At 38.7% G+C, this 21683-nt stretch overlaps 1 protein-coding gene and 1 long non-coding RNA gene across 2 annotated transcripts; both read left to right on the forward strand.

Moving 5' to 3' along the window:
• The first annotated feature begins 3109 nt into the window (after positions 1–3109).
• LOC119491312 lies at positions 3110–14661 on the forward strand. Its single transcript, XR_005207589.1, has 3 exons — positions 3110–3244; positions 11424–11565; positions 13609–14661. It is a non-coding gene; the product is annotated as an uncharacterized LOC119491312 (long non-coding RNA).
• Positions 14662–17081: 2420 nt separating this feature from the next.
• On the forward strand, positions 17082–19495 carry LOC119491291 (zinc-binding protein A33-like). Its single transcript, XM_037775172.1, is given in 3 exon segments — positions 17082–17488; positions 17597–18692; positions 18694–19495. Coding segments are annotated over 2 exon segments (1311 nt in total). The 5' UTR covers positions 17082–17488; positions 17597–17613; the 3' UTR covers positions 18926–19495.
• The last annotated feature ends 2188 nt before the right edge of the window (positions 19496–21683 follow it).

The raw sequence follows: 21683 nt of genomic DNA on the forward strand, positions 1-21683 counted from the left end.
GGGTTAAAATAACTATGAACACAAAGACAACTACACATTGTTGGTTTCACAAGGGATGCAAACTCTGGTCTCCCATCCACCGTCCCCAACCTCCACCCCCTTATGGAGTTTCACACTGTCTATACTACAACGCCCGACTTCACTTCTGCTCCTGTCATGATTACTACGGTCACTAGAGGTCGCTGTCGTGTTTCTTATATACCTTCTTTCTGTGATCTACCATGTGAATAGATGATAAAAACCTACTAGTGGGTGTAGTAGGCCCCTATTGACCCACATCTACGAGGCTTATAGCGACTGATAACGCTTATTTAATGGCCTGACAACAGTCTAATCAGCTGAGGAATTTGCCTTTTGGTGCATACCAATAAACATAGAAAAATAAAAGCAAGTACTGCAACAGAAAATGTGCAAAATATTGTCCAAGGAATGTGCAGAAGTTCACAGTATGAAGTATAAAGAATATGTGCAGAGATGATAATCCAAAAGATGTCCAATGGACCATATGGTACGTGTCCACAGGATCGCGAGGGGACGCAACGCTTCCCAACATTGGACGCTTGGTGGGCTGTCACTACACACAGGCTGTCCCCACCTGATTGGACGATAGCTTTCCCTCCATTGGCTGCTGCTCTTAGCTTTTAAACCGGAAACAGTATGGAGGCTCGTTTGGAAACTTTCTTCTCTTATTTCACGAAAATAGTTCACCGAAATGTGTTTCTGAAAACATTTGAGGCGAGAAATAAGCCGTACAATTGTTGAATCTGTCTTTATTTTGGATCGACAGCGTTTATTTTAAAAGATTCTCCGAAGTTTCGAGAGGCGGCGAGTCGCGTCAGACGCCCGTGATTTGCATAAAGTAGACTAGACCTCAACTTTATGCTAATGATGAGCGGGCGTCATGACGCTCCGTTTCTCGAATCGCGACGCCACGCTACCAGAATGCATTGTGCGGCTGCTTACATAGACATTGAATGGGAAGCGTGGAAAGCGTGGAGCCTGTGGACACGTACCATAAGCCCATAGTGCACGTGTACAAGTCTATGTATAATATACAGCCTTCATAGTTTTAGGCTATATTTGACAATGATGGATATTAGAAACATGTTATTGTGTAATCTGTATAAACTGTAATATATATATTTTCTAGGTTCATTATATTATTCTAATGATATTCCTGCCTGCGTTTTAGGTGCCTCAGATTTGTCTCCACTAGATATTTCCATGCATGCCTCCTCACATCAGCTGCTCCACAACTGATGTTTTTTAGCCCAGATGTTCAGTGTGAGTGTGTGTGTGTGATCACGCATGGCTGCGTGCGTGCGCGTGCGTGAGCCATGCAATAGGACTTAAAAGAAGTCTCTGAAGTGTCTTCCCTCCTCAGTAACCTGCATAGCAACTGCAAGCGCTCTGAGCCAATCACGTCAGGCCACTCAGTGTGACGTCTTTGTTTGTTGACACTTCCATTAGCTCGCCACCTGTGTGACGTCACTAGGAGGCAAAGAGCATCCAAGCTCAGTAAGAGGTTTCACTCCTCCTTATTTTTGTCTGCTCTCAGTCAACTTCTGCTTTTCCTTATTACATGCTTACAAGTGAGTTTAAAAGACCAGTGTGTAACAATTAGGGGGGACCTATTAGCAGAAATGGAATATAATGTTAATAAGTACTTTAAATGTTTTCTTTAGTGTATAATCCCCTGATAATAAGAATCGTTGTGTTTTCGTTACCATAATTAGCCGTTTATATCTACATAAGGAGCGGGTCATCTTCACAGAGTCCGCCATGTTTCAACAGTAGCCCAGAACGGACAAACCAGACACTGTTAACTTTTCCTGCTTGGGCCGGAGTCGATAGTCGATTGTTTTTTTCATCACAAATCAAATTAAAAGCAAGGAGCTGGGAACCTTGCAGGGTCGAGGCTACAGGCTAGAATAAATAGCCTATAATTAATGAAAGAGTATGTAAACGTTTTCTGAATGATTTACAGAAAATGACTTTACATGACAAACGTTGCCAGAAGACTTAAATGTTCAGACGAAGGATATGATATGTGCAAATAATTAAATAATTATTATAGCAAGTTTTGTATAAGCTTTTTGGGCGTTATCTTTAGTAGTAAAGGGACTTCAAACAAGGCATTTCAGGCAGTTCATGAGCAAAGTTGCTGTGGGGGAAAGGAACTCCCTTTGGCGTGCACCAGGGGTCAGCAACCTTTACAATCAAAAGAGCCATTTTAGGCAAAAAAGAAAAGAAAAAATCTGTCTGGAGCCGCAAAACATTTGAGCGTTGTGATGAAAGTAACACAGTTTATAGTCTAAGCATATAGTGTATAAGTCTAATGCAGTGAGGGCCAAAGTGCAAATGTACTACGGAGTATTAGGGCCACATTGAGGGAAAAATAATTTGAGATTTCCAGAATAAAAGTCATAATATTAAGAGAAAAAAAGTCGTAATATTACGAGAAAAAAGTCATAACTTCATGAGAAAAAAGTCGTAATATTACGAAAATAAAGTCATAACTTTACGAGAAAAAAAGAAAATAACACATCAAATTACTACTTTATAATATGACTTTATTCTCGTAACACGACGACTATTTTTCTCTTAAACTTGTGACTTTATTCTCATAATATTACAACTTTTTTCTCGGAAACCATTGACTTCATTATCATAATATTACGACTTCTTTTTCTCTTAAACTTATGACTTTATTCTCGAAATCTCAGATACATTTTTTTCCCTCAATGTGGCCCTAATACTCTGTCATACCGTCGTACATTAGACCTACAACAATGATAAATAAAAATGAAAATATAAACAAAACAGTTATTCATTTCCATTTTTATAAATCCACAGAGAGCCACTGGAGAGGAGCTAAAGAGCCACATGTGGCCCGGGAGCTGCAGGTTGCTTAGAGACCCCTGACCTAGACTTTGGGCTTTGTAACTTTGCAGACCTTTTACATTCTCAAAAAACACACTTAAGGAAAGGGGAAAAAGCACAACAGCATAATAAGTCCCCTTTCATGCACTGGGAAGGGTTAGGGTTAATGCCAGTGTCATATTGTGGCTCATCTGACATAACGCGCGGAGTGATCCCTCCTCTCACGTATAAACGATCTTCGGAGTCAGCCGCTCCGCAGACACGTCGGTTTGGATACTCTGCCTGGAAACACCGAAAACTAACCGGAACCGACGGCCGACAGAGACGGACGGCTCTCGTAGGATACGAGGGGGTCGATTAGGTGGGGTAAAATTAATTTATGTTCCCGACAGAAGCTCTCTCTCTCTCTCTCTCTCTCTCTCTCTCTCTCTCTCTCTCTCTCTCTCTCTCTCTCTCTCTCTCTCTCTCTCTCTCCTATATATAGCCTGTATATCTCTGTCTGTCTGTAGGAGGAGCTCTCACTGTTGTAAACATGTCCAGCTCTGTTCTGTCACATTTAAACACATTTAATCACATTAATCACATGTAAACACATGTAAACACATGTAAACACATTAATCACATTAATCACATTAATCACATGTAAACACATGTAAACACATTAAACACATGTAAACACATGTAAACACATGTAAACACATTAATCACATTAATCACATTAATCACATGTAAACACATGTAAACACATGTAAACACATTAAACACATGTAAACACATTAAACACATTAATCACATGTAAACACATGTAAACACATGTAAACACATGTAAACACATTAAACACATTAATCACATGTAAACACATGTAAACACATGTAAACACATGTAAACACATTAACACATGTAAACACATGTAAACACATTAAACACATTAATCACATTAATCACATGTAAACACATGTAAACACATGTAATCACATTAAACACATGTAAACACATGTAAACACATTAAACACATGTAAACACATTAATCACATTAATCACATTAATCACATGTAAACACATGTAAACACATGTAAACACATTAAACACATGTAAACACATGTAAACACATTAATCACATTAATCACATTAATCACATTAATCACATGTAAACACATGTAAACACATTAAACACATGTAAACACATGTTAACACATTAATCACATTAATCACATTAATCACATGTAAACACATGTAAACACATTAAACACATGTAAACACATTAAACACATTAATCACATGTAAACACATGTAAACACATTAATCACATTAATCACATTAATCACATTAATCACATGTAAACACATGTAAACACATTAAACACATGTAAACACATGTTAACACATTAATCACATTAATCACATTAATCACATTAAACACATGTAAACACATTAAACACATTAATCACATGTAAACACATGTAAACACATGTAAACACATGTAAACACATTAAACACATTAATCACATGTAAACACATGTAAACACATGTAAACACATTAATCACATTAATCACATGTAAACACATGTAAACACATGTAAACACATTAAACACATTAATCACATGTAAACGCATGTAAACACATGTAAACACATTAAACACATGTAAACACATGTAAACACATTAATCACATTAATCACATGTAAACACATGTAAACACATGTAAACACATTAATCACATTAATCACATGTAAACACATGTAAACACATTAAACACATGTAAACACATTAAACACATTAATCACATGTAAACACATGTAAACACATGTAAACACATTAAACACATGTAAACACATGTAAACACATTAATCACATTAATCACATGTAAACACATGTAAACACATGTAAACACATTAAACACATGTAAACACATTAAACACATTAATCACATGTAAACACATGTAAACACATGTAAACACATGTAAACACATTAATCACATGTAAACACATGTAAACACATTAATCACATTAATCACATGTAAACACATTAAACACATGTAAACACATTAAACACATTAATCACATGTAATCACATGTAAACACATGTAAACACATGTAAACACATGTAAACACATTAATCACATGTAAACACATGTAAACACATGTAAACACATGTAAACACATGTAAACACATTAATCACATTAATCACATGTAAACACATGTAAACACATGTAAACACATTAATCACATTAATCACATGTAAACACATGTAAACACATGTAAACACATTAAACACATGTAAACACATTAAACACATTAATCACATGTAAACACATGTAAACACATGTAAACACATGTAAACACATTAATCACATTAATCACATGTAAACACATGTAAACACATGTAAACACATTAATCACATTAATCACATGTAAACACATTAAACACATGTAAACACATTAAACACATTAATCACATGTAAACACATGTAATCACATGTAAACACATGTAAACACATGTAAACACATGTAAACACATTAATCACATGTAAACACATGTAAACACATGTAAACACATGTAAACACATTAAACACATGTAAACACATTAAACACATGTAAACACATTAAACACATTAAACACATGTAAACACATGTAAACACATGTAAACACATGTAAACACATGTAAACGCAGAGGACTCAGTCTGTGGTCGAGGTAAGACCAACATGTGACATAAATATATAATCCAAGACACCATTTACAGAAGATTGTTAATCTGTATTGCCCTTAAAAGACCTTATCCTGATAAAACATGGAATAAACTGACAGCATTATATCATAAAGACTATAGCCTACATTAACCTTAAAAAGGGTAGTTTTGGTGGGGTTATCCTGTATTAAAGGCTCGGCTACATGTTTATAACTAGTCTGTATACCTGTAAATATGGTGCAGGTTTTTTGTGTCCTCAGCTTTAAAGCAGCAGTGGGTAGAAATGGAGCAAATATGATTAAAAAAAAGTTATTTTTATAAAACGGTCACTATATCCTGACAGTAGTGCAGGTGAAAGGTAATCTGAAAAAAAATCCTGACCTCAGGTGTCCTCCGGTGCTCCTAATGGCATCTACAATATTTCACAGACCGGAGGAAAACAACCAATCAGATCCGAGCTGGAGCTTTACCGCCTCTGAGCAGCTGTCAATCACTCGCAAACTCTGATCAAACGGTCAAACTAGGCAGCGCTGATCAAATATGAGACAATATTCTGTTACTGTACAGCTATTTCTCACATAAAATATTTTCAGAAGCATATTTTAGTGTACTGTTGAGCTGTAAAATTAGAAAGTTTGTGACCCATGATGAGCCATGTTGAGATCAGTTGAGGAAATACCAAGCACCGCCCACCAGCCGGAGCAAACTTTCTCATTTTACAGCTAAACAGTTCACTACAAGATGTTTCTGAAAACATTTGAGGAGAGAAATAGGCATTACAGTAACAGAATATTGATTCATATTTGATCAGCGCTGCCTAGTTTGACCGTTACGAGTGATTGACAGCTGCCTCCGTTGAATGAACAGCCAATAGGAACGCTCTCTCTCTGAAATGACCTGTGATTGGTCAAAGTCTCCCTAGATTCTCTAAAGCCTGAAAACAGAGTCATGATGAGGTGCAGAAGTCTGGTTTTCTCTCAGAACACTTGAATTACAATATGCTGAGAGGTTATTATGGGATTTTTGCCCAACGATGCCAAAAATATTCTGCCTACTGCAGGTTTAAATTAGGTGCAATTAAATGCAGTGCAGGTTTTCTTTCTCCTCAGCTTTAATGTGTCACCTTGTTGCCTCTATGATACATGCAGTCCTGATTTAGTGATACCCATTCCTTAAAGTGGAGGAATAAAGCCAAGGCAAACTCACTCTCGCTTTAATGCAATCAATAGTGCACATAGACTGTAATTAATCTGCTGAGGAGAGATTATTTATCTTAATTAGTTCCTAGTGGGTGAACTCCATTCAAGCCAAAAGTGTTTCATTCACTGAAGGAAAGAAGAAGAAAAATAAACACACCGTTTGGTTACAGTATGCTATGAATTCATATAGCCTGTTGCCAATGGGGTAGGAATCAAACTACCAACCCCTTGAGGTATAGCTGTCAAGTCACACAAGCAGCAAAGAGGAAAGATAAAGGAAGACGTGAATAATGGAGCAGCTGAAGTGAACCCTGCAGCTGCACACTGAGGGTCACAGTCCTCAGTCAGAGAGGAACGACAGATTCAGTTTATTTCCAACCGAAGAGGGCAGCACCGGAGATAAGAAGGCGCACGAGTCAAAACAAAACAATATCTCAAGAGAAAGAGAGGGGAGCTATATTTAGCCCGGCTTTCTCTTCGGCTCTGACTTGTGCTACACAGACAGCTGAGGAGGGGAAGTGAGGCGACTGCACTGAATGCTGATTGAGACGCTCTCTTTAAATTCACGAATGAAGCAGCTCAGATTAACTTGTTACACAGCTTGCTTGCTACATTTCTAACTGTTTGGGTCCAATGAAATGTGTTTTATTTGGACGGAATAAAAATAGTGCCCATGCAGCATAATAAAAAGTATTTTTAAGTGAGGTTGTAAATCGTTTAAAATACTTAAATCGCGATGAATCGCATGATTATCCATAGTACCGATACTGGATTGGACATCGGGCCGACACTGACTCAAATAGTTGGATCGGGTATCGGTGACAATGGGGCCGATCTATTAAATTCATATGTTTATATATACTGTATACATTATATACTGGAATTTTAATTCCTGTTTAAGTTTTGACCAATTTGTTGCTGCATAAAAAAGGTTTTCACTTGAATTGTAATTCCTTGTAATATTTAAGATTTTTTTACCAAGTTGCTGGTGCGCGATTTATTATTTTAATAATAAATAACAATTTGGTAAATTTATATTTTATTTTAGAAAGTTAAGAAAGCAATGTTTAAGTTAAGCCTGATGTTGCCTCACACATAAAAGAATGATGCCAGTCACTTCTACACAGTGAGGCATACAGCTTATTTATTAAACACTGGTATCGCATCGGTACTCGGTATCAGCCGATACCCAAAGTCCTGGTATCGGTATCAGAACTGGAAAAGTCGGATCGGTGCATCCCTAGTTCAAAATGTACCTTAAAGGGAGATTTGTCAATAAATACTATTAAATTGAATATTTAATTGCATGATTGTCCATAGTTAATAGTGATTAATCACAAATTAAATGCACATTTTTTATCTGTTCAAAATGTACCTTAAAGGGAGATTTGTCATGTATTTAATACTCTTATCAACATGGGAGTGGACAAATATGCTGCTTTATGCAAATGTATGTATATATTTATTATTGGAAATCAATTAACAACACAAAACAATGACATATATTGTCCAGAAATCCTCACAGGTACTGCATTTAGCATAAAAATATGCTCAAATCATAACATGGCAAACTGCAGCTCAACAGGCAACAACAGTTGTCAGTGTGTCAGTGTGCTGACTTGACTATGACTTGCCCCAAACTGCATGTGATTATCATAAAGTGGGCATGTCTGTAAAGGGGAGACTCGTGGGTACCCATAGAACCCATTTACATTCACATATCTGGAGGTCAGAGGTCAAGGGACCCCTTTGAAAATGACCATGCCAGTTTTTCCTCGCCAAGATTTAACATGACATTGGAGCGTTATTTAACCTCCTTTGCGACAAGCTAGTATGACGTTGTTGCGTTGTACGTTGGTACCAATGGATTCCTTAGGTTTTTTAGTTTTATATGATGCCAGTATCTTCGCTCTAGCTTTAAAACTGATCCCACTACAACCTAAAAATCGCAAGTTGTGTTAATGCGTTAAAGAAATTAGTGACGTTAAAACGAATTTGCGTTAACGCGTTAACTTTGACAGCCCTAATTTAATCTATAATATCAGTTGTGCTCCATAGATCCAATAGTCTCTCTTTATCTTCTACATTAATTTGACTCACTGCCTCTGCTGTGGTTACATTTTTATGCCCGTCCGGCAGAAGCTCCCCCTCTGATGTTATATTTAGGTCTGGAGTAAAGGTCAGGCCCATAATCAACTTTTATGTGGAAATGATCACAAGTTATTGCTTTGCAATTCGAACCAGAATCCCAAAGTCGTGACACATTTGTGAGGCAGTTAATCTCTCATTTTAAAAAGGCATGCTCCCTGTTTTACTGCCACCCATTATTTCCACTAGTGTATTGACACACTGGTTACTATCTCCATGTGTCACTGTGCTGTGAATACAATCAGTTTTGGGAGTGTGAAAATATTCAGAAGCATTTTGTTCCTGTTTGTTACAGAATCGGTGACAGAAACGTCCCAGCAGCCCACCAGCGTGTGGCTCATGTATCTTGGACCATAGACTGTATATACAGGGTTCTTGTGTACCATGCTTACACTGTGTGACTTTATGCCATCAGCATTTATAACCTTACAACCTTTGTGATGATATTATGACCGTGTGTTTCCAATTGTTTGGGAGTTCTACTGCATATGTTTTAAAAGTAGGCCTAGTATAAAGCCTTTAGTGTCTCTAGAGTGAAGGCTGATTTCAAGTGATTAAAAAAATCTGGATATGTTAAGTTAGCCCTGCTGCTCATCTGGGCTGCATGCAAGATCCTCCAGGCTACATTAGCTGCTACTAGCATAGCACACCACAATCTCCGTCTGAACGAAGTCCCCAGGAAGAGCGCCGGTCGTTGATCCCAATTTTCGTAGTGGCCAAACGTCGGTGCTACAACTTCCATGTCCGTCACGTGATGCCATTGGGCCCAAAAATACTTTTTCCCATAGATTTATATTGGGAAAGAGACGTCCGTAACTCAGCGAATATTTTTTTTGAGGTAAATCAACTCCCTAGTATGAACACTCTAATAGCCCTTATTTAAATCATTTGGTCCTAAAAGTTATAAAACGCACTAATAGCCGTATCCAAAGTTATTTCCCTTCCTCTGTTCATGTGAATGAGACCCAGACCGAGGCTGGAGCGAGGGCTGGGAGGCGGAGTTAGCAAGCTGTGACGACAGCCTGACGTTGGGACCCCGTGACTGAGCCATGTGACCGAGCGGACGCTACTGCGCATGTTACACGGGCCCAATGGATGCGGAAGATCGCTGGAAAATCCGGGTACTTTTCAAGTTAGAAGTCGAGCCATTTTGGCATCATGCGCCACTGAGCATCTTTCATAGGAATGAACGGGGCCCCGCCTCCAACGCTATATCCAGTTCTCTTAAAACATCCATGGTCTGAGTAAGGCTGTTTGCGGTTACATTGCATTGTGGGTAATGTAGGCACCAAGTTTTGAAAAGGAAGAAGAATGTGTGGAATAAAAAAGACAAAATTTCTGTTTCTGCTGCATCGATGTTTATCTTCTTTTATAGGAGTACAATGCTAAATCAGTGGAGCAGCTACTCATATAATCATTTTGTCAATAATACTTATGTAGGCTACTGTTACTTAAGTAATATATTCAATCAAGGTATTTCACCTGAAATTGAGTATCTTTACAGTGTGGTAGGCTATACTTAGGCTAAGTAAGGGATTGAATATGTCTTCTACCACTGAAAGCCAGAAAGGTTAGAAACCAACAGAAAGTCAATCAATGATCATTTTAATAATAAATGAATTAAGTAATCAAAAGGTCAAAGTCATTAGTGTCAGCCCTATACAGTGCTGCTGCTAGGCTGTTTTCATCTCGTTGTTTCTATTTGTCTGGAGTCTTGTGAAGAAAAACCTACAGACATCCAGTAACTTCCCCCCCGTCTTGTGTACTTTCCCAGCATGCATCACAGACCACCGGGAAGCGGTTCGCACAGCGATCGTGTAAAGTGTTAAACAGAGTAAAATGATCCCATCAGCTAAACTGATTGAGTTGTGTTTGATTGGATTGGCGTTGTGGACGGATCATTCTGGAAGGATTAGAGATGTCTGAGCTGATAACCTGTGATCTCTCGCCTCCTCCTCCTCCTCCTCCTCCTCTCTGTCTGCATCTCTCTCGCCCTCACTCTCGTCTTTCTATCTTTGTCCACTATCTTTGTCCACTCTCTGCTATCTATCTCAATGTCATCCCCACAAGACACTTCCCAATTGAAGCGAGTATCTCTCAGATCTCAATGCATTTGGTGTCTTTTTTTTTTTTTTAAAGGGGCAGTTCACACCAAATTCAAGAATACATATTTTTCCTCTTATCTGTAGTGTTGTTTATCAGTGTAGATTGTTTTGGTGTGAGTTGCCAAGTGTTGGAGATATCGGGCGTAGAGCCGTCTGCTTTCTCTGTTCTATATTATAGTACAAAGTCTTTCTTTGCTAAGTGTATTTACCAAAATGTTGAACTTTTGTTTTAAGTTTTCCTCTTGTCAGTAGATTTCCACTGTCACTGTTACTGAGGAGAACTTCAGAACAAATACAGCTAACTGTATGTGGGACTTTATTATTCAACTAGTGCCTATTTAAACTATTAAAACCAGTTAATATACAGTATGTACCCATACCTGTGTATTGTTGCTCAGGTGTGACCGGCTGTGTCGGTGACTGTGATGATGGGAGGAGAGCAGAGCTATGAGAGGAAGGCTGAGGAGAGAGAAGAGGAGGCTGAAGAACATCAAGAATCTGCCCATACTGACAGCTCCGGATCTGCTGCTGCTGCCGGAGGTATACACTCATATGTCACATCCTCAGTGATGGAAAGTAACCAAGTACATTAATTCTATGTACTGTACAAAATATAACTTTAAGGTATTTTACTTGATATTTCTATTTTACTACTTTATACTTCTACTCCACTACAGTTCAGGGGGAAATATTGTACTTTTTAACTCCACTTAAGGGATGCACCGATCCGACTTTTTCAATCCCAATCCCGATAGCGATACCTGGGCTTTGGGTATCAGCCGATACTGAGTACCGATCCGATACCAGTGTATAATTAATAATATGTATGCCTCACTGTGTGGAAGTGACTGGGATCATTCTTTTATGTGTAAGGCAACATCAGGCTTAACTTAAACATTGCTTTCTTAACTTTCTAAAATAAAATATAACAAATAAATACATTGATATAATTTTACCGAAGTGTTATTTATTATTAAAATAATAAATCACACACCAGCAACTTGGTAAAAAAATCTTAAATATTACAAGGAATTACAATTCAAGTGTAAACCTTTTTTATGCAGCAACACATTGGTCAAAACTTAAACAGGAATTAAAATTCCAGTATATAATGTATACAGTATAAACATATGAATTGAATAGATCGGCCCTATTGTCACCGATACCCGATCCAGCCAATTGAGTCGGCATCGGTGCATCCCTACACTGCATTTTTCTGACCGGTTACTTTTCAGATTAAGTTTTAACATAAAATATATAATAAGCTAATAAAATGCATGCCATTGCTAAAGATTAAACCAGTGGTTCAGAACCATTTTGGCTTGTGACCCCCATAGAACAGTGTCTAGTTTGGGCCCCTAGTTATGTTTCAGATATTTCAGATGTCTATGAGTTGATAGCAGTTCCACCAAAAATACATTTCCTAACTGTTCAAGGACCAAAGAGGTCAAATTATCCAATATTTCATTACAAAAAGCAAAGATTAGAGGTTATTCCGATTTTTTTTCATGGATGGCTATCTGAACCTCTAGGTTGGGGGCCACTGGACTAAATTAATAATGTCAGATAAATTAATATATCAGTATACAGTCACAGGTACGGAAGCCCTGAGAGGCAAGTGACATTAAAAAAAAATCTGGTGATCTATTTTCTAATTCTGATCTAAATTGTTTTCTCTCATGTGTTTATGACTTAAGAACAGATCAAAAAATGGTTTTGCAAAGATAATCTTTCTAAGCTCCTTACATTTTTCTTTTCATCTGGCAAACACGTGGAATTTTTTTTTTTGTCAGGATCATTTTTCTAAGTTACATTTTTTTCATACTAACCCATGTTCTAAGTAGGACTAAAAGTATTCATGTGTCTTCCAGGTGAGTTTTAATTTCTCCATGCACTTTAAACACAAAGTACGTACAGTATATTTTGTAACATAACTTGCTAACACACCTGGAAGAAAACTTGAATAATGATCTTGAGAAAAAAAGTTTTCACAGATTAAATAGTTTTAAATGAATTTAGAAAGATTATCCTGACAAAACCTTTTTTCACCTGTTCTTAAATCATAAACACAGGAGAGAAAACAATTTAGATCAGATTTAGAAAAAGGACCACCAGATTGTTTTTTCTCACCTGCACTCAGGGCTTCCGTACACAGGAGACATTTTTACTGCAGAATGAGTACTTTACTTTGTAATACTTAAAATACATTTTGCTGCTAATACCTCTGTACCTTTAAGTAGGATTTTGAATGCAGGACTTTTATTTGTAATTGAACATTTTTACATTTATGTATTGGTACTTTTACTTAAGTAAAGGATCTGAATATGTCTTCTATAAAATATTCATCCAACATATATACGTTTGCAAAGGTAAAGATATACATTCAGATTACTACTACTACAACTATACTACTAACCTTGTCTTATTTCCTTCAAAGTGATTTTACGAGGATGAAGCTTGGTTTCAGACGGGTCTTCTTCAACTGTTTACGATCCTAGAAATAAACGTCACAAAAAACAAAATGTCATTGCACACACTGAAATAGATAATGGTGCATTTTAGTAATGCATTTCACTCCCACAGACACCCCAGGAGAGCTGCCCCAGTGCCAGATGGGAAACAGGAAGGTGGACAACATGTGTTTCATGATCTCGTGCACCAACTGGTACTAAAGTGGTCCTGGTACAACAGGTTAATGAAACAGAAGGTGTTAATGTGACTTCTGGGCCAGACGCTGCATTCATGGACCCCTGAAAATCCCAAACGAAGCCGTCGCTGAAATCCCACATGCTTGCTGCATTGTTCCACCAAGCATGAAAATGACAAATCACAATTTTACAGGTTAAGCAAACAATATATAACATGTTCATTAGTGAGCTTTAGCGGTGCTGGTAGGTGGATGTTTCCCTCTATTTCTAGTCTTTATGCTAAGCTAAGCGGCTGCTGATGTTGGCTTCATTTACCGTACACAGACGAGAAAGGTATCGATCTTCTCATCAAACTCTTGGCACATTCCCTAAATGTAAAACTTTTCTTTTAAAGTGTGACAGGCTGTGTTCCCATTTCTAAGAAAAGGGAAGATGCCTGGCTTATTGTTAACTCTTGCAGACGCCGGCTCAGTGAAAGGAATAACCTGATGTCTCGTCCATAATGGGAATAATGTGGATAGAAAACCTGTTTTGAGTGTCAGCTCCCTCTGCTCTTCCAGTGAATTAACTGACCAGGTAAATACATGTAAAGGTAAAAGTTTGATCCCATACGGACTTTCTTTAAAATCCAGTTCAGTCATGAAAGAAGGTGTCACAAGCAGGGACGGAAAGGAGATAAAGATTCATAGACTGTATATAAGATGGCATTCCAGAAAACGAGCATATCCACTTAAGTAGTTTATCCTTTGCCATGCCAATAAAGACTGACTGTTCTAAACATAAAGTATTATTAGAAAAAGTCTTAACTGATTAAAACTGTGTATGAATGTGTTTCTCTTCATGCTTGGGAGGTTGAAGGTCACATTAGTAGACTAATATTTGGTTGGTCGCTGGTTGAAATCCCACCAATGTGTGAGGTGAGTTTTGAATGTGAGCCAAATCAATTATTTCAAAAGCAATGACAGAATAAAGAATACATTTTTTTTAACTTTTGTGTCTCATTACTTTTCAAGATTTCCAAATTTAGGTGTCACAATACATTCTTACTATTTATTCTTAACATTCAAAGACTCTCCAAAATACACTGACTGTAAGGACTAATAAACATGTTGACTATATTTCTACAAAGCCTTATTTACAAAAGCTTGTGTTAACATCTGCTTATGGTCCTCTTCATGATACATTACCACGATCTGTACTGCTTTCTGCACTTGGTAGATATAGTGCTGTCACCACATATTAAGTGCTGTAGATGTTGTATGGCATTGGGAAACTTTTTAAGGGAAACTCAAGTGGCAGGTTGGTAGGCAAGAGTTTGCGCAATATTCCAGGCTAACCCTAGCTGCAATATTCTGTTGTAGTAACTCTTACATACATTATTCCATGCGACCAATTCAGTGACAACTCTGATGGCCTTTACGCGACAATAAATGAAAATACAAAATCATGTTCAAACCTTTCACACCAAGTCCGACACTAATGTTCACATTTCACGCATACCACCACACAATCATTGCTTGACCTTGTGTATATACAACAGAAATGTTATCGCTTATCCTATATGGTCAGGTTTCATAGTATACCTTTGACAATGACATCATGTCATTTCTGTCACATATAATGTCCATAGCATAACTAATGCACTTGGAAATTAATGGTTCTCTACAGTATACGTTACCTTAGGATCTATTGCTGTGTGATAGTATGAATAAGGAAATTATGATGTTGACCACTATGACAACATCTGGCTTGTTTTCATCGGCATCCAAAATATGCAGAAATCAAACCAGCTGCAGAAAAAACATCCATCCATCCATCCCTGCTTATCCTGGGCCAGGTCGTGGGGGCACCAGGCTAAGCAGGGTATTCCAGACATCACTCTCCCTAGCAAAGTTTTCCAGCTCTTTGTAGGGGACCTTTGAGGCGTTTCCAGGCCAGATGAAATATGTAATCTCTCCAGCATGTTCTGGGTCTTCCCTGGGACCTCTTACCTGTTGGACATGTCCGAAAAACCTCTAAAGGGAGGAATTCTGATCAAATGAGCCAAGCCAGCTCATGAAAGAAGCTCATTTCGGCCGCTTGCATCTACAATCTCATTCACTATCCAAAGCTCATGACCATAGGTCAGGGCCGAAACGTAGACCACAACGGTCTGGTACAACGCCTGCATCACTGCTTATACCGTACCGCACCGCCTGTCCATCTCATGCTCACGGAGTGGCAGCAGCCCACATGGACAAAACCAAATATACACTTTTCTTGATGAATTTTATTTAGAAGAGATATTTTTAGACATGTTTTTACTGTTGATATACTCGTTTCTAGTTCACATTAACACGACTCGTTCTCAATGAGAATTATTAACGCAGTGAGCAACAAACAGGACAGAATGGGATGACCAGGTAGGTGGGTGGTTGAGGCGTGGCCCTGCTCCCAAACCAAAGGCCCAGTTCCAATCTGGACCCTACACCCTCCGGATTTCCGTTTGTAGTCACACTCACAGCTAAATGAGGCACCTTCAGAAATACTTTATTGATCCCCGGGGCGAGATTGAATCATGTTTTGCTCCCATTCTAGATACGTACAGTATATAGTATAACAAGAGTGCAAATAATGATGAAAAATAGGGTCTATCATTAGGTGTGTAAAAATGCAAGAATAGTATAAATAAATAAGAATGTTAGTTTAAATGTATGTATAAATAAATGCAGTGTTAATACCAGAGTAAACCAGATTATTGAATTATTGCACTAACTTATTGTACTGTTAAGTCAGTATTACACAGTTGAAGATATAATAAATTATGGGGTTAAAAATAATAAATATATGTTGCATATATATGCGTATACAGTATATACATATGTATAAATATACAACACTTTATAATCAAATGAACATGTCTCCCATTTTCTAGACTAGACAAGGATATATTTGATCCTAAATACAATATACAATATTTACTTTAAGTTGATAACGTCTGTATGACAATAAAGTAGAATAAATGAAATGTCTCTCTTAGTTTGAGCAGTTTAAGAGTAAATGTTTGTAACGGTAGTCACATGGAACTTACATTGGAGCATGTTCCATGACGGACAAAAAACAGCGTTGCACTTAGTCAGTAAGAGCAGCTGGTTAAGTCGTCATCCATGGAGACTTGCTATTGGAGGGTTTTATAACCCACTTCCACTCCCCGCTAATTGGTTTGAGGTGGCATTTAATATGGCGGACCCTCCACCTGAATGAAGTGGAAGTGGTTAAGGAGAGGGTGTAGGGGTTTGGAATTGGGCCTAAGTTAACTTGTTAACTTCATTAAGGGGTGCCATGAATATAAGAAAGGGGAACTATGGAACATTTTAGGAATATTTTTTTCCCTACCTTCGATTAAACCGAATAATCAACTCACCATGGATCCAGAACTGTAGATCCATCCTTCTGATTCAGGCGATGATCTGTTTGGAAGCGATTATTCTCATAAACATAACTGTTGCAACATCCTGCTGCACACTATCAGTCTACATGTCCTGCAATGAATCAGGACTTTGCATTGAGACACACCTCTGTGTGCAGCAACATTCAGCAGAGGAGGTGTGACTAAAGCTCCACCCCTCATCAGACTCACCTGATAAACCAGACAAACCAGGAAACAGTTTGTTATTCTTCCTCACTAAAGAGAGTCACACAGACTGAAAACCAGACGATCAGATTCACCTTCAGAACAAACTAACAACTTCATCTGAGTGAGTTCATCTACAGGAGAGAAAAGTGGAAAACTACAACACTGCTGCTTCAACCTGCTGACGCTCCACACACTGAAGGTGAGTTTACTAAAAACACGACTCAAAGTGAAAGTAAATGTCAGTGAAGCTAGTAGAGGAGGGAGGGGAGCCATGACTGACTGTACTTTCTGTCTGCTGTGTTTTCAGCTTCACTCAGAGACGAAATGGCTTCCAGATCAGAGGAGGATTTCTGCTGTCCGGTCTGTCATGACGTCTTTAGAGATCCTGTTGTTCTGTCATGTAGCCACAGCTTCTGTAAAGACTGTCTGAAGAACTGGTGGAGAGAGAAACTAACACGTGAGTGTCCAGTTTGTAAGAGAAGATCTTCAAAGGTTGACCCACCTTGTAACCTGGCCTTAAAGAACCTGTGTGAGGCCTTCTTACAGGAGAGAGATCAGAGAGCTTCAGAGGCTCTCTGCAGTCTGCACTCTGAGAAACTCAAACTCTTCTGTGTGGACCATCAGCAGCCAGTGTGTCACATCTGCAGAGATTCAGAAAAACACACCAACCACAGATTCAGACCCATCGATGAAGCTGCACGACAACACAAGAAGAAACTTCAGGAAACTCTGGAGCCCTTAAAGGAGAAGTTAAAGGTTTTTCAACAAGTTAAAGTGAAGTCTGATCAAACAGCAGAACACATGAAGGTCCAGGCCCGGAGCACAGAGAGGAAGATTAAGGAGCAGTTTAAGAAGCTTCACCAGTTTCTAGAAGAGGAAGAGGAGGCCAGGATCTCTGCTCTGAGGGAGGAAGAGGAGCAGAAGAACCAGATGATGAAGGAGAAGATGGAGGCTCTGAGCAGAGAGATAGCAGCTCTTTCAGACACATTCAGAGCCACAGAGGAGGAGCTGAGAGCTGAAGACGTCTCATTCCTGCACAACTACAAGGCTGCAGTGGAAAGAGTCCAGCAGCGCCCCCTGCTGGAGGATCCACAGCTGCTCTCAGGAGCTCTGATAGACGAGGCCAAACACCTGGGCAACCTGACCTTCAACATCTGGAACAAGATGAAGGAGATGGTCTCCTACACTCCTCTGATTCTGGATCCAAACACTGCTCATCCAGAACTCATCCTGTCTGAAGATCTGACCAGTGTGAGACCAGGAGAGAAACAGCAGCTTCCTGATAATCCAGAGAGGTTTGATAAAGACTGGTCTGTCCTGGGCTCTGAGGGCTTTAACTCTGGGACTCACAGCTGGGATGTCGAGGTTGGAGACAGTACATTCTGGTTTCTGGGTGTGTTAGCAGAGTCTGTCCAGTCTACCCACTGATCTCACAGTCCAGAAGAAGCTCCAGAGGATCAGAGTGAATCTGGACTGGAACAGAGGAAAGCTGTCGTTCTCTGATCTTGATACTAACACACACATACACACCTTCACACACACTTTCACTGAGAAGCTGTTTCCATTCATTTTCCCTGTTGGTAAACTGAATATATTACCACTGAAGGTCTGTGTGACAGTGGAACAGAGCAGTTAAAGATAAAGAGCATGATCATATTTATATTAATGATGTTTATTTCTTAAGGGGGAAACTCTCTGAATTTAAGCTGCACCTGTCCTCCTGCTGACTCATTATTCCAAAGATATGTTTATTTTTGTTTCAGGTATTGTTTTATTATGTTTTTATTTTATTTCTATTAACAATCTGCTTTTTTGTTTCTGTTGTCGACCTTTATTAAATTACATTACCTTCATTTAGCTGACCCTTTTATCCAAAGTGACTTACAATAAGTGCATTCAACCATATGGATACAACCCAAAAATTGCAATAATTATGCATTACATCATCTTAATTAAATATGCTAAACTGCTTCAAGTGCTACATTTAGAAACAATAAGAGAGAAAGAAAGAGGGTTTTGTTTTTGTAAAATAATTTCACTCAGTATCTCTGATCTTTCTGTTTGGTTCGTTTACACTTTTCTTTCTTTATTGATACTGTGTCATTTTACTGTAAATTGTTGTTCATTTTGATTATTTTGACTTGCGTGTGTGGAGCCATGAAGACCAGCAAAGACTTTGTAGAAGTTGATGAGATCCAAATAAAGAAAAAAGAATCAGTTCATCAATAACTGCATGTTTGAGCAGCCAATCATTGTTCACCAACAAACTTTATTTTAAATTGTAGTCCAGATTATTCCAGATTATTCAAAACATTAAAATCAATGTTTAATTACATGAAATGTTAACAATTTATACAATATATGTAATCATCCAATAATATATGTACAATTCTCTATTTGATGCAACAACCAGTTCAGGTGACATTTTCCAAACATAAGAAAGCCGGAGGAGCAGCAGCCCGCATGGACAAAACCACATATAGACTTTTCTTGATGAATTTCATTTAGAAGAGATATTTTTAGACATGTTTTTACTGTTGATATACTCGTTTCTAGTTCACTTTAACACGACTCGTTCTCAATGAGAACTCTTAACACAGTGAGCAACAAACAGGACAGAATGGGATGACCAGGTAGGTGGGTGGTTGAGGCGTGGCCCTGCTCCCAAACCAAAGGCCCAGTTCCAATCTGGACCCTACACCCTCCGGATCTCCGTCTGTAGTCAAACTCACAGCTAAATGAAGCACCTTCTTTAAGGTGGAGGATATAAATGCAGTGGCAAGCTTACTCAGACTTTAACACAAACTACACAAAGCACCAAAACCGCAAAGTTATATCTAGTGAAGCCTGTCTTGCAAAACAGTGTTGGCCGCGGTCGGAGGACGCGGGGGAGACCGTAGCTTTGGTCTCGAGGGCTGGAGTCTCTGCTGTACTCTGCTCCGCAGCGAGAAACGTTATCGTCTCCAACCGGGTGCCGGTGTCTCCCTGTTTCCACAGGCCGCGGTTGGGAGGCTGAAGCAGGAAAAGCCAACACTAGGATCAGCATTGATTCATGGAGAGACCTTCGTCTGGTCAGCTAACATTACTGCCAAGCAGGTGAAATATAGAGTGATATTGTGGTTTTAGCTGACGTGTGTCGCCTCACTGTTTTGAGCGATGCTCGTTCATGTCTATGTAGAGCGAGCACAACGACGCTGACCTTCATTGACTTAACGGCCACAGGTGTCGCCATTAACAAGCATTTCTGATTCTTACAAACAGTCCCTTTAAGGCAGTGGTTCCCAAACTTTTTCCGTCAAGCCCCCCTTTGATGATATAGGAACATTGTAGGCCCCCCCACCGCACCCGACCCCACCCACCCCAAATGGGTCCTACCTTCTTTGTTTTGAATTAATTGCATTATAATATATAAACTCTATAAAATATATATATTTTTTTCTAAAATAAGTACATATCACTTCACTTTTCCACTTCACAGTTTATTGTTCAGTTTGTTTTACTGAAAAAATCAATTTCCAAAAAGATTGGACTTTAGATTGCTTTCAGACATATTAATTGCATTACATTCTATTTATATTCTATATATATATTCTATCTATATATATATATAGTATTAATTGCTCTCAGTGAACCTCCCTCTGAATAAATAAAGGTAAAATAAATTAAAAATTAAAAATGAACTCCTCCACTATTGTGTGAGCCTTTTTGCATCGGGCGACTCTATAGGCTACTTTGTAGGAAGCGAGTTGTGCTTTCACAGGGACAGATGCAGCTTTTACAAAGTGACTCTGCTGGGCAGGACAGTTTTCCAATTTCTTTTTGAAAAACTCAAGGTGCTTGTTCACATGATCGGGGTGGTGGGTTTCCAAGTGTCTTTTCAATTTAGTGGGCTTCATACTGTCTGCCGCCAGTATTTTAAGACACACAACAGACTGGGGTCTCTCTTCTTGGTCGACCATGGTGCTTGTAAAGCCCAGGGACAGATATGCCTCGTTATATTTTCTTGCTTTTACCTTTTTTTGTGCCGTTGTTGTGGTGGCCGCATCGCCTGTTACAGCTGTAACAGACTTGCCATCTGATTTGCGCTTTTACCAGTCACAAATCTGTCCATCTTGGTACATCGCTTCCTTCCTATCTCTTATCTTTTTCTCTTTCTCTTTCTGTGTCGCTCTGTGTCTTTCTCGCTCTCTTTGTGTCGCTGTGTGTGTCTCTCTCTCTCTCTTTCTCTCTGGTTTTGCCGCTAGTCGGTCTGTAACATGAGCCGCTCTGGGGGGCGTGGTTGGAACACAGTGCATGTCACGTCGGTTGCGCTTGATTTCTTTTTATTTTATTTTTATTTCTTAGGTGCAACCATATGATATAGTGCCCTATCTTTACAACTTGTTTGCAATTGT

This window comes from Sebastes umbrosus, chromosome 1, assembly GCF_015220745.1.
Source record: "Sebastes umbrosus isolate fSebUmb1 chromosome 1, fSebUmb1.pri, whole genome shotgun sequence".
Taxonomy (NCBI): Eukaryota; Metazoa; Chordata; class Actinopteri; order Perciformes; family Sebastidae; genus Sebastes; species Sebastes umbrosus.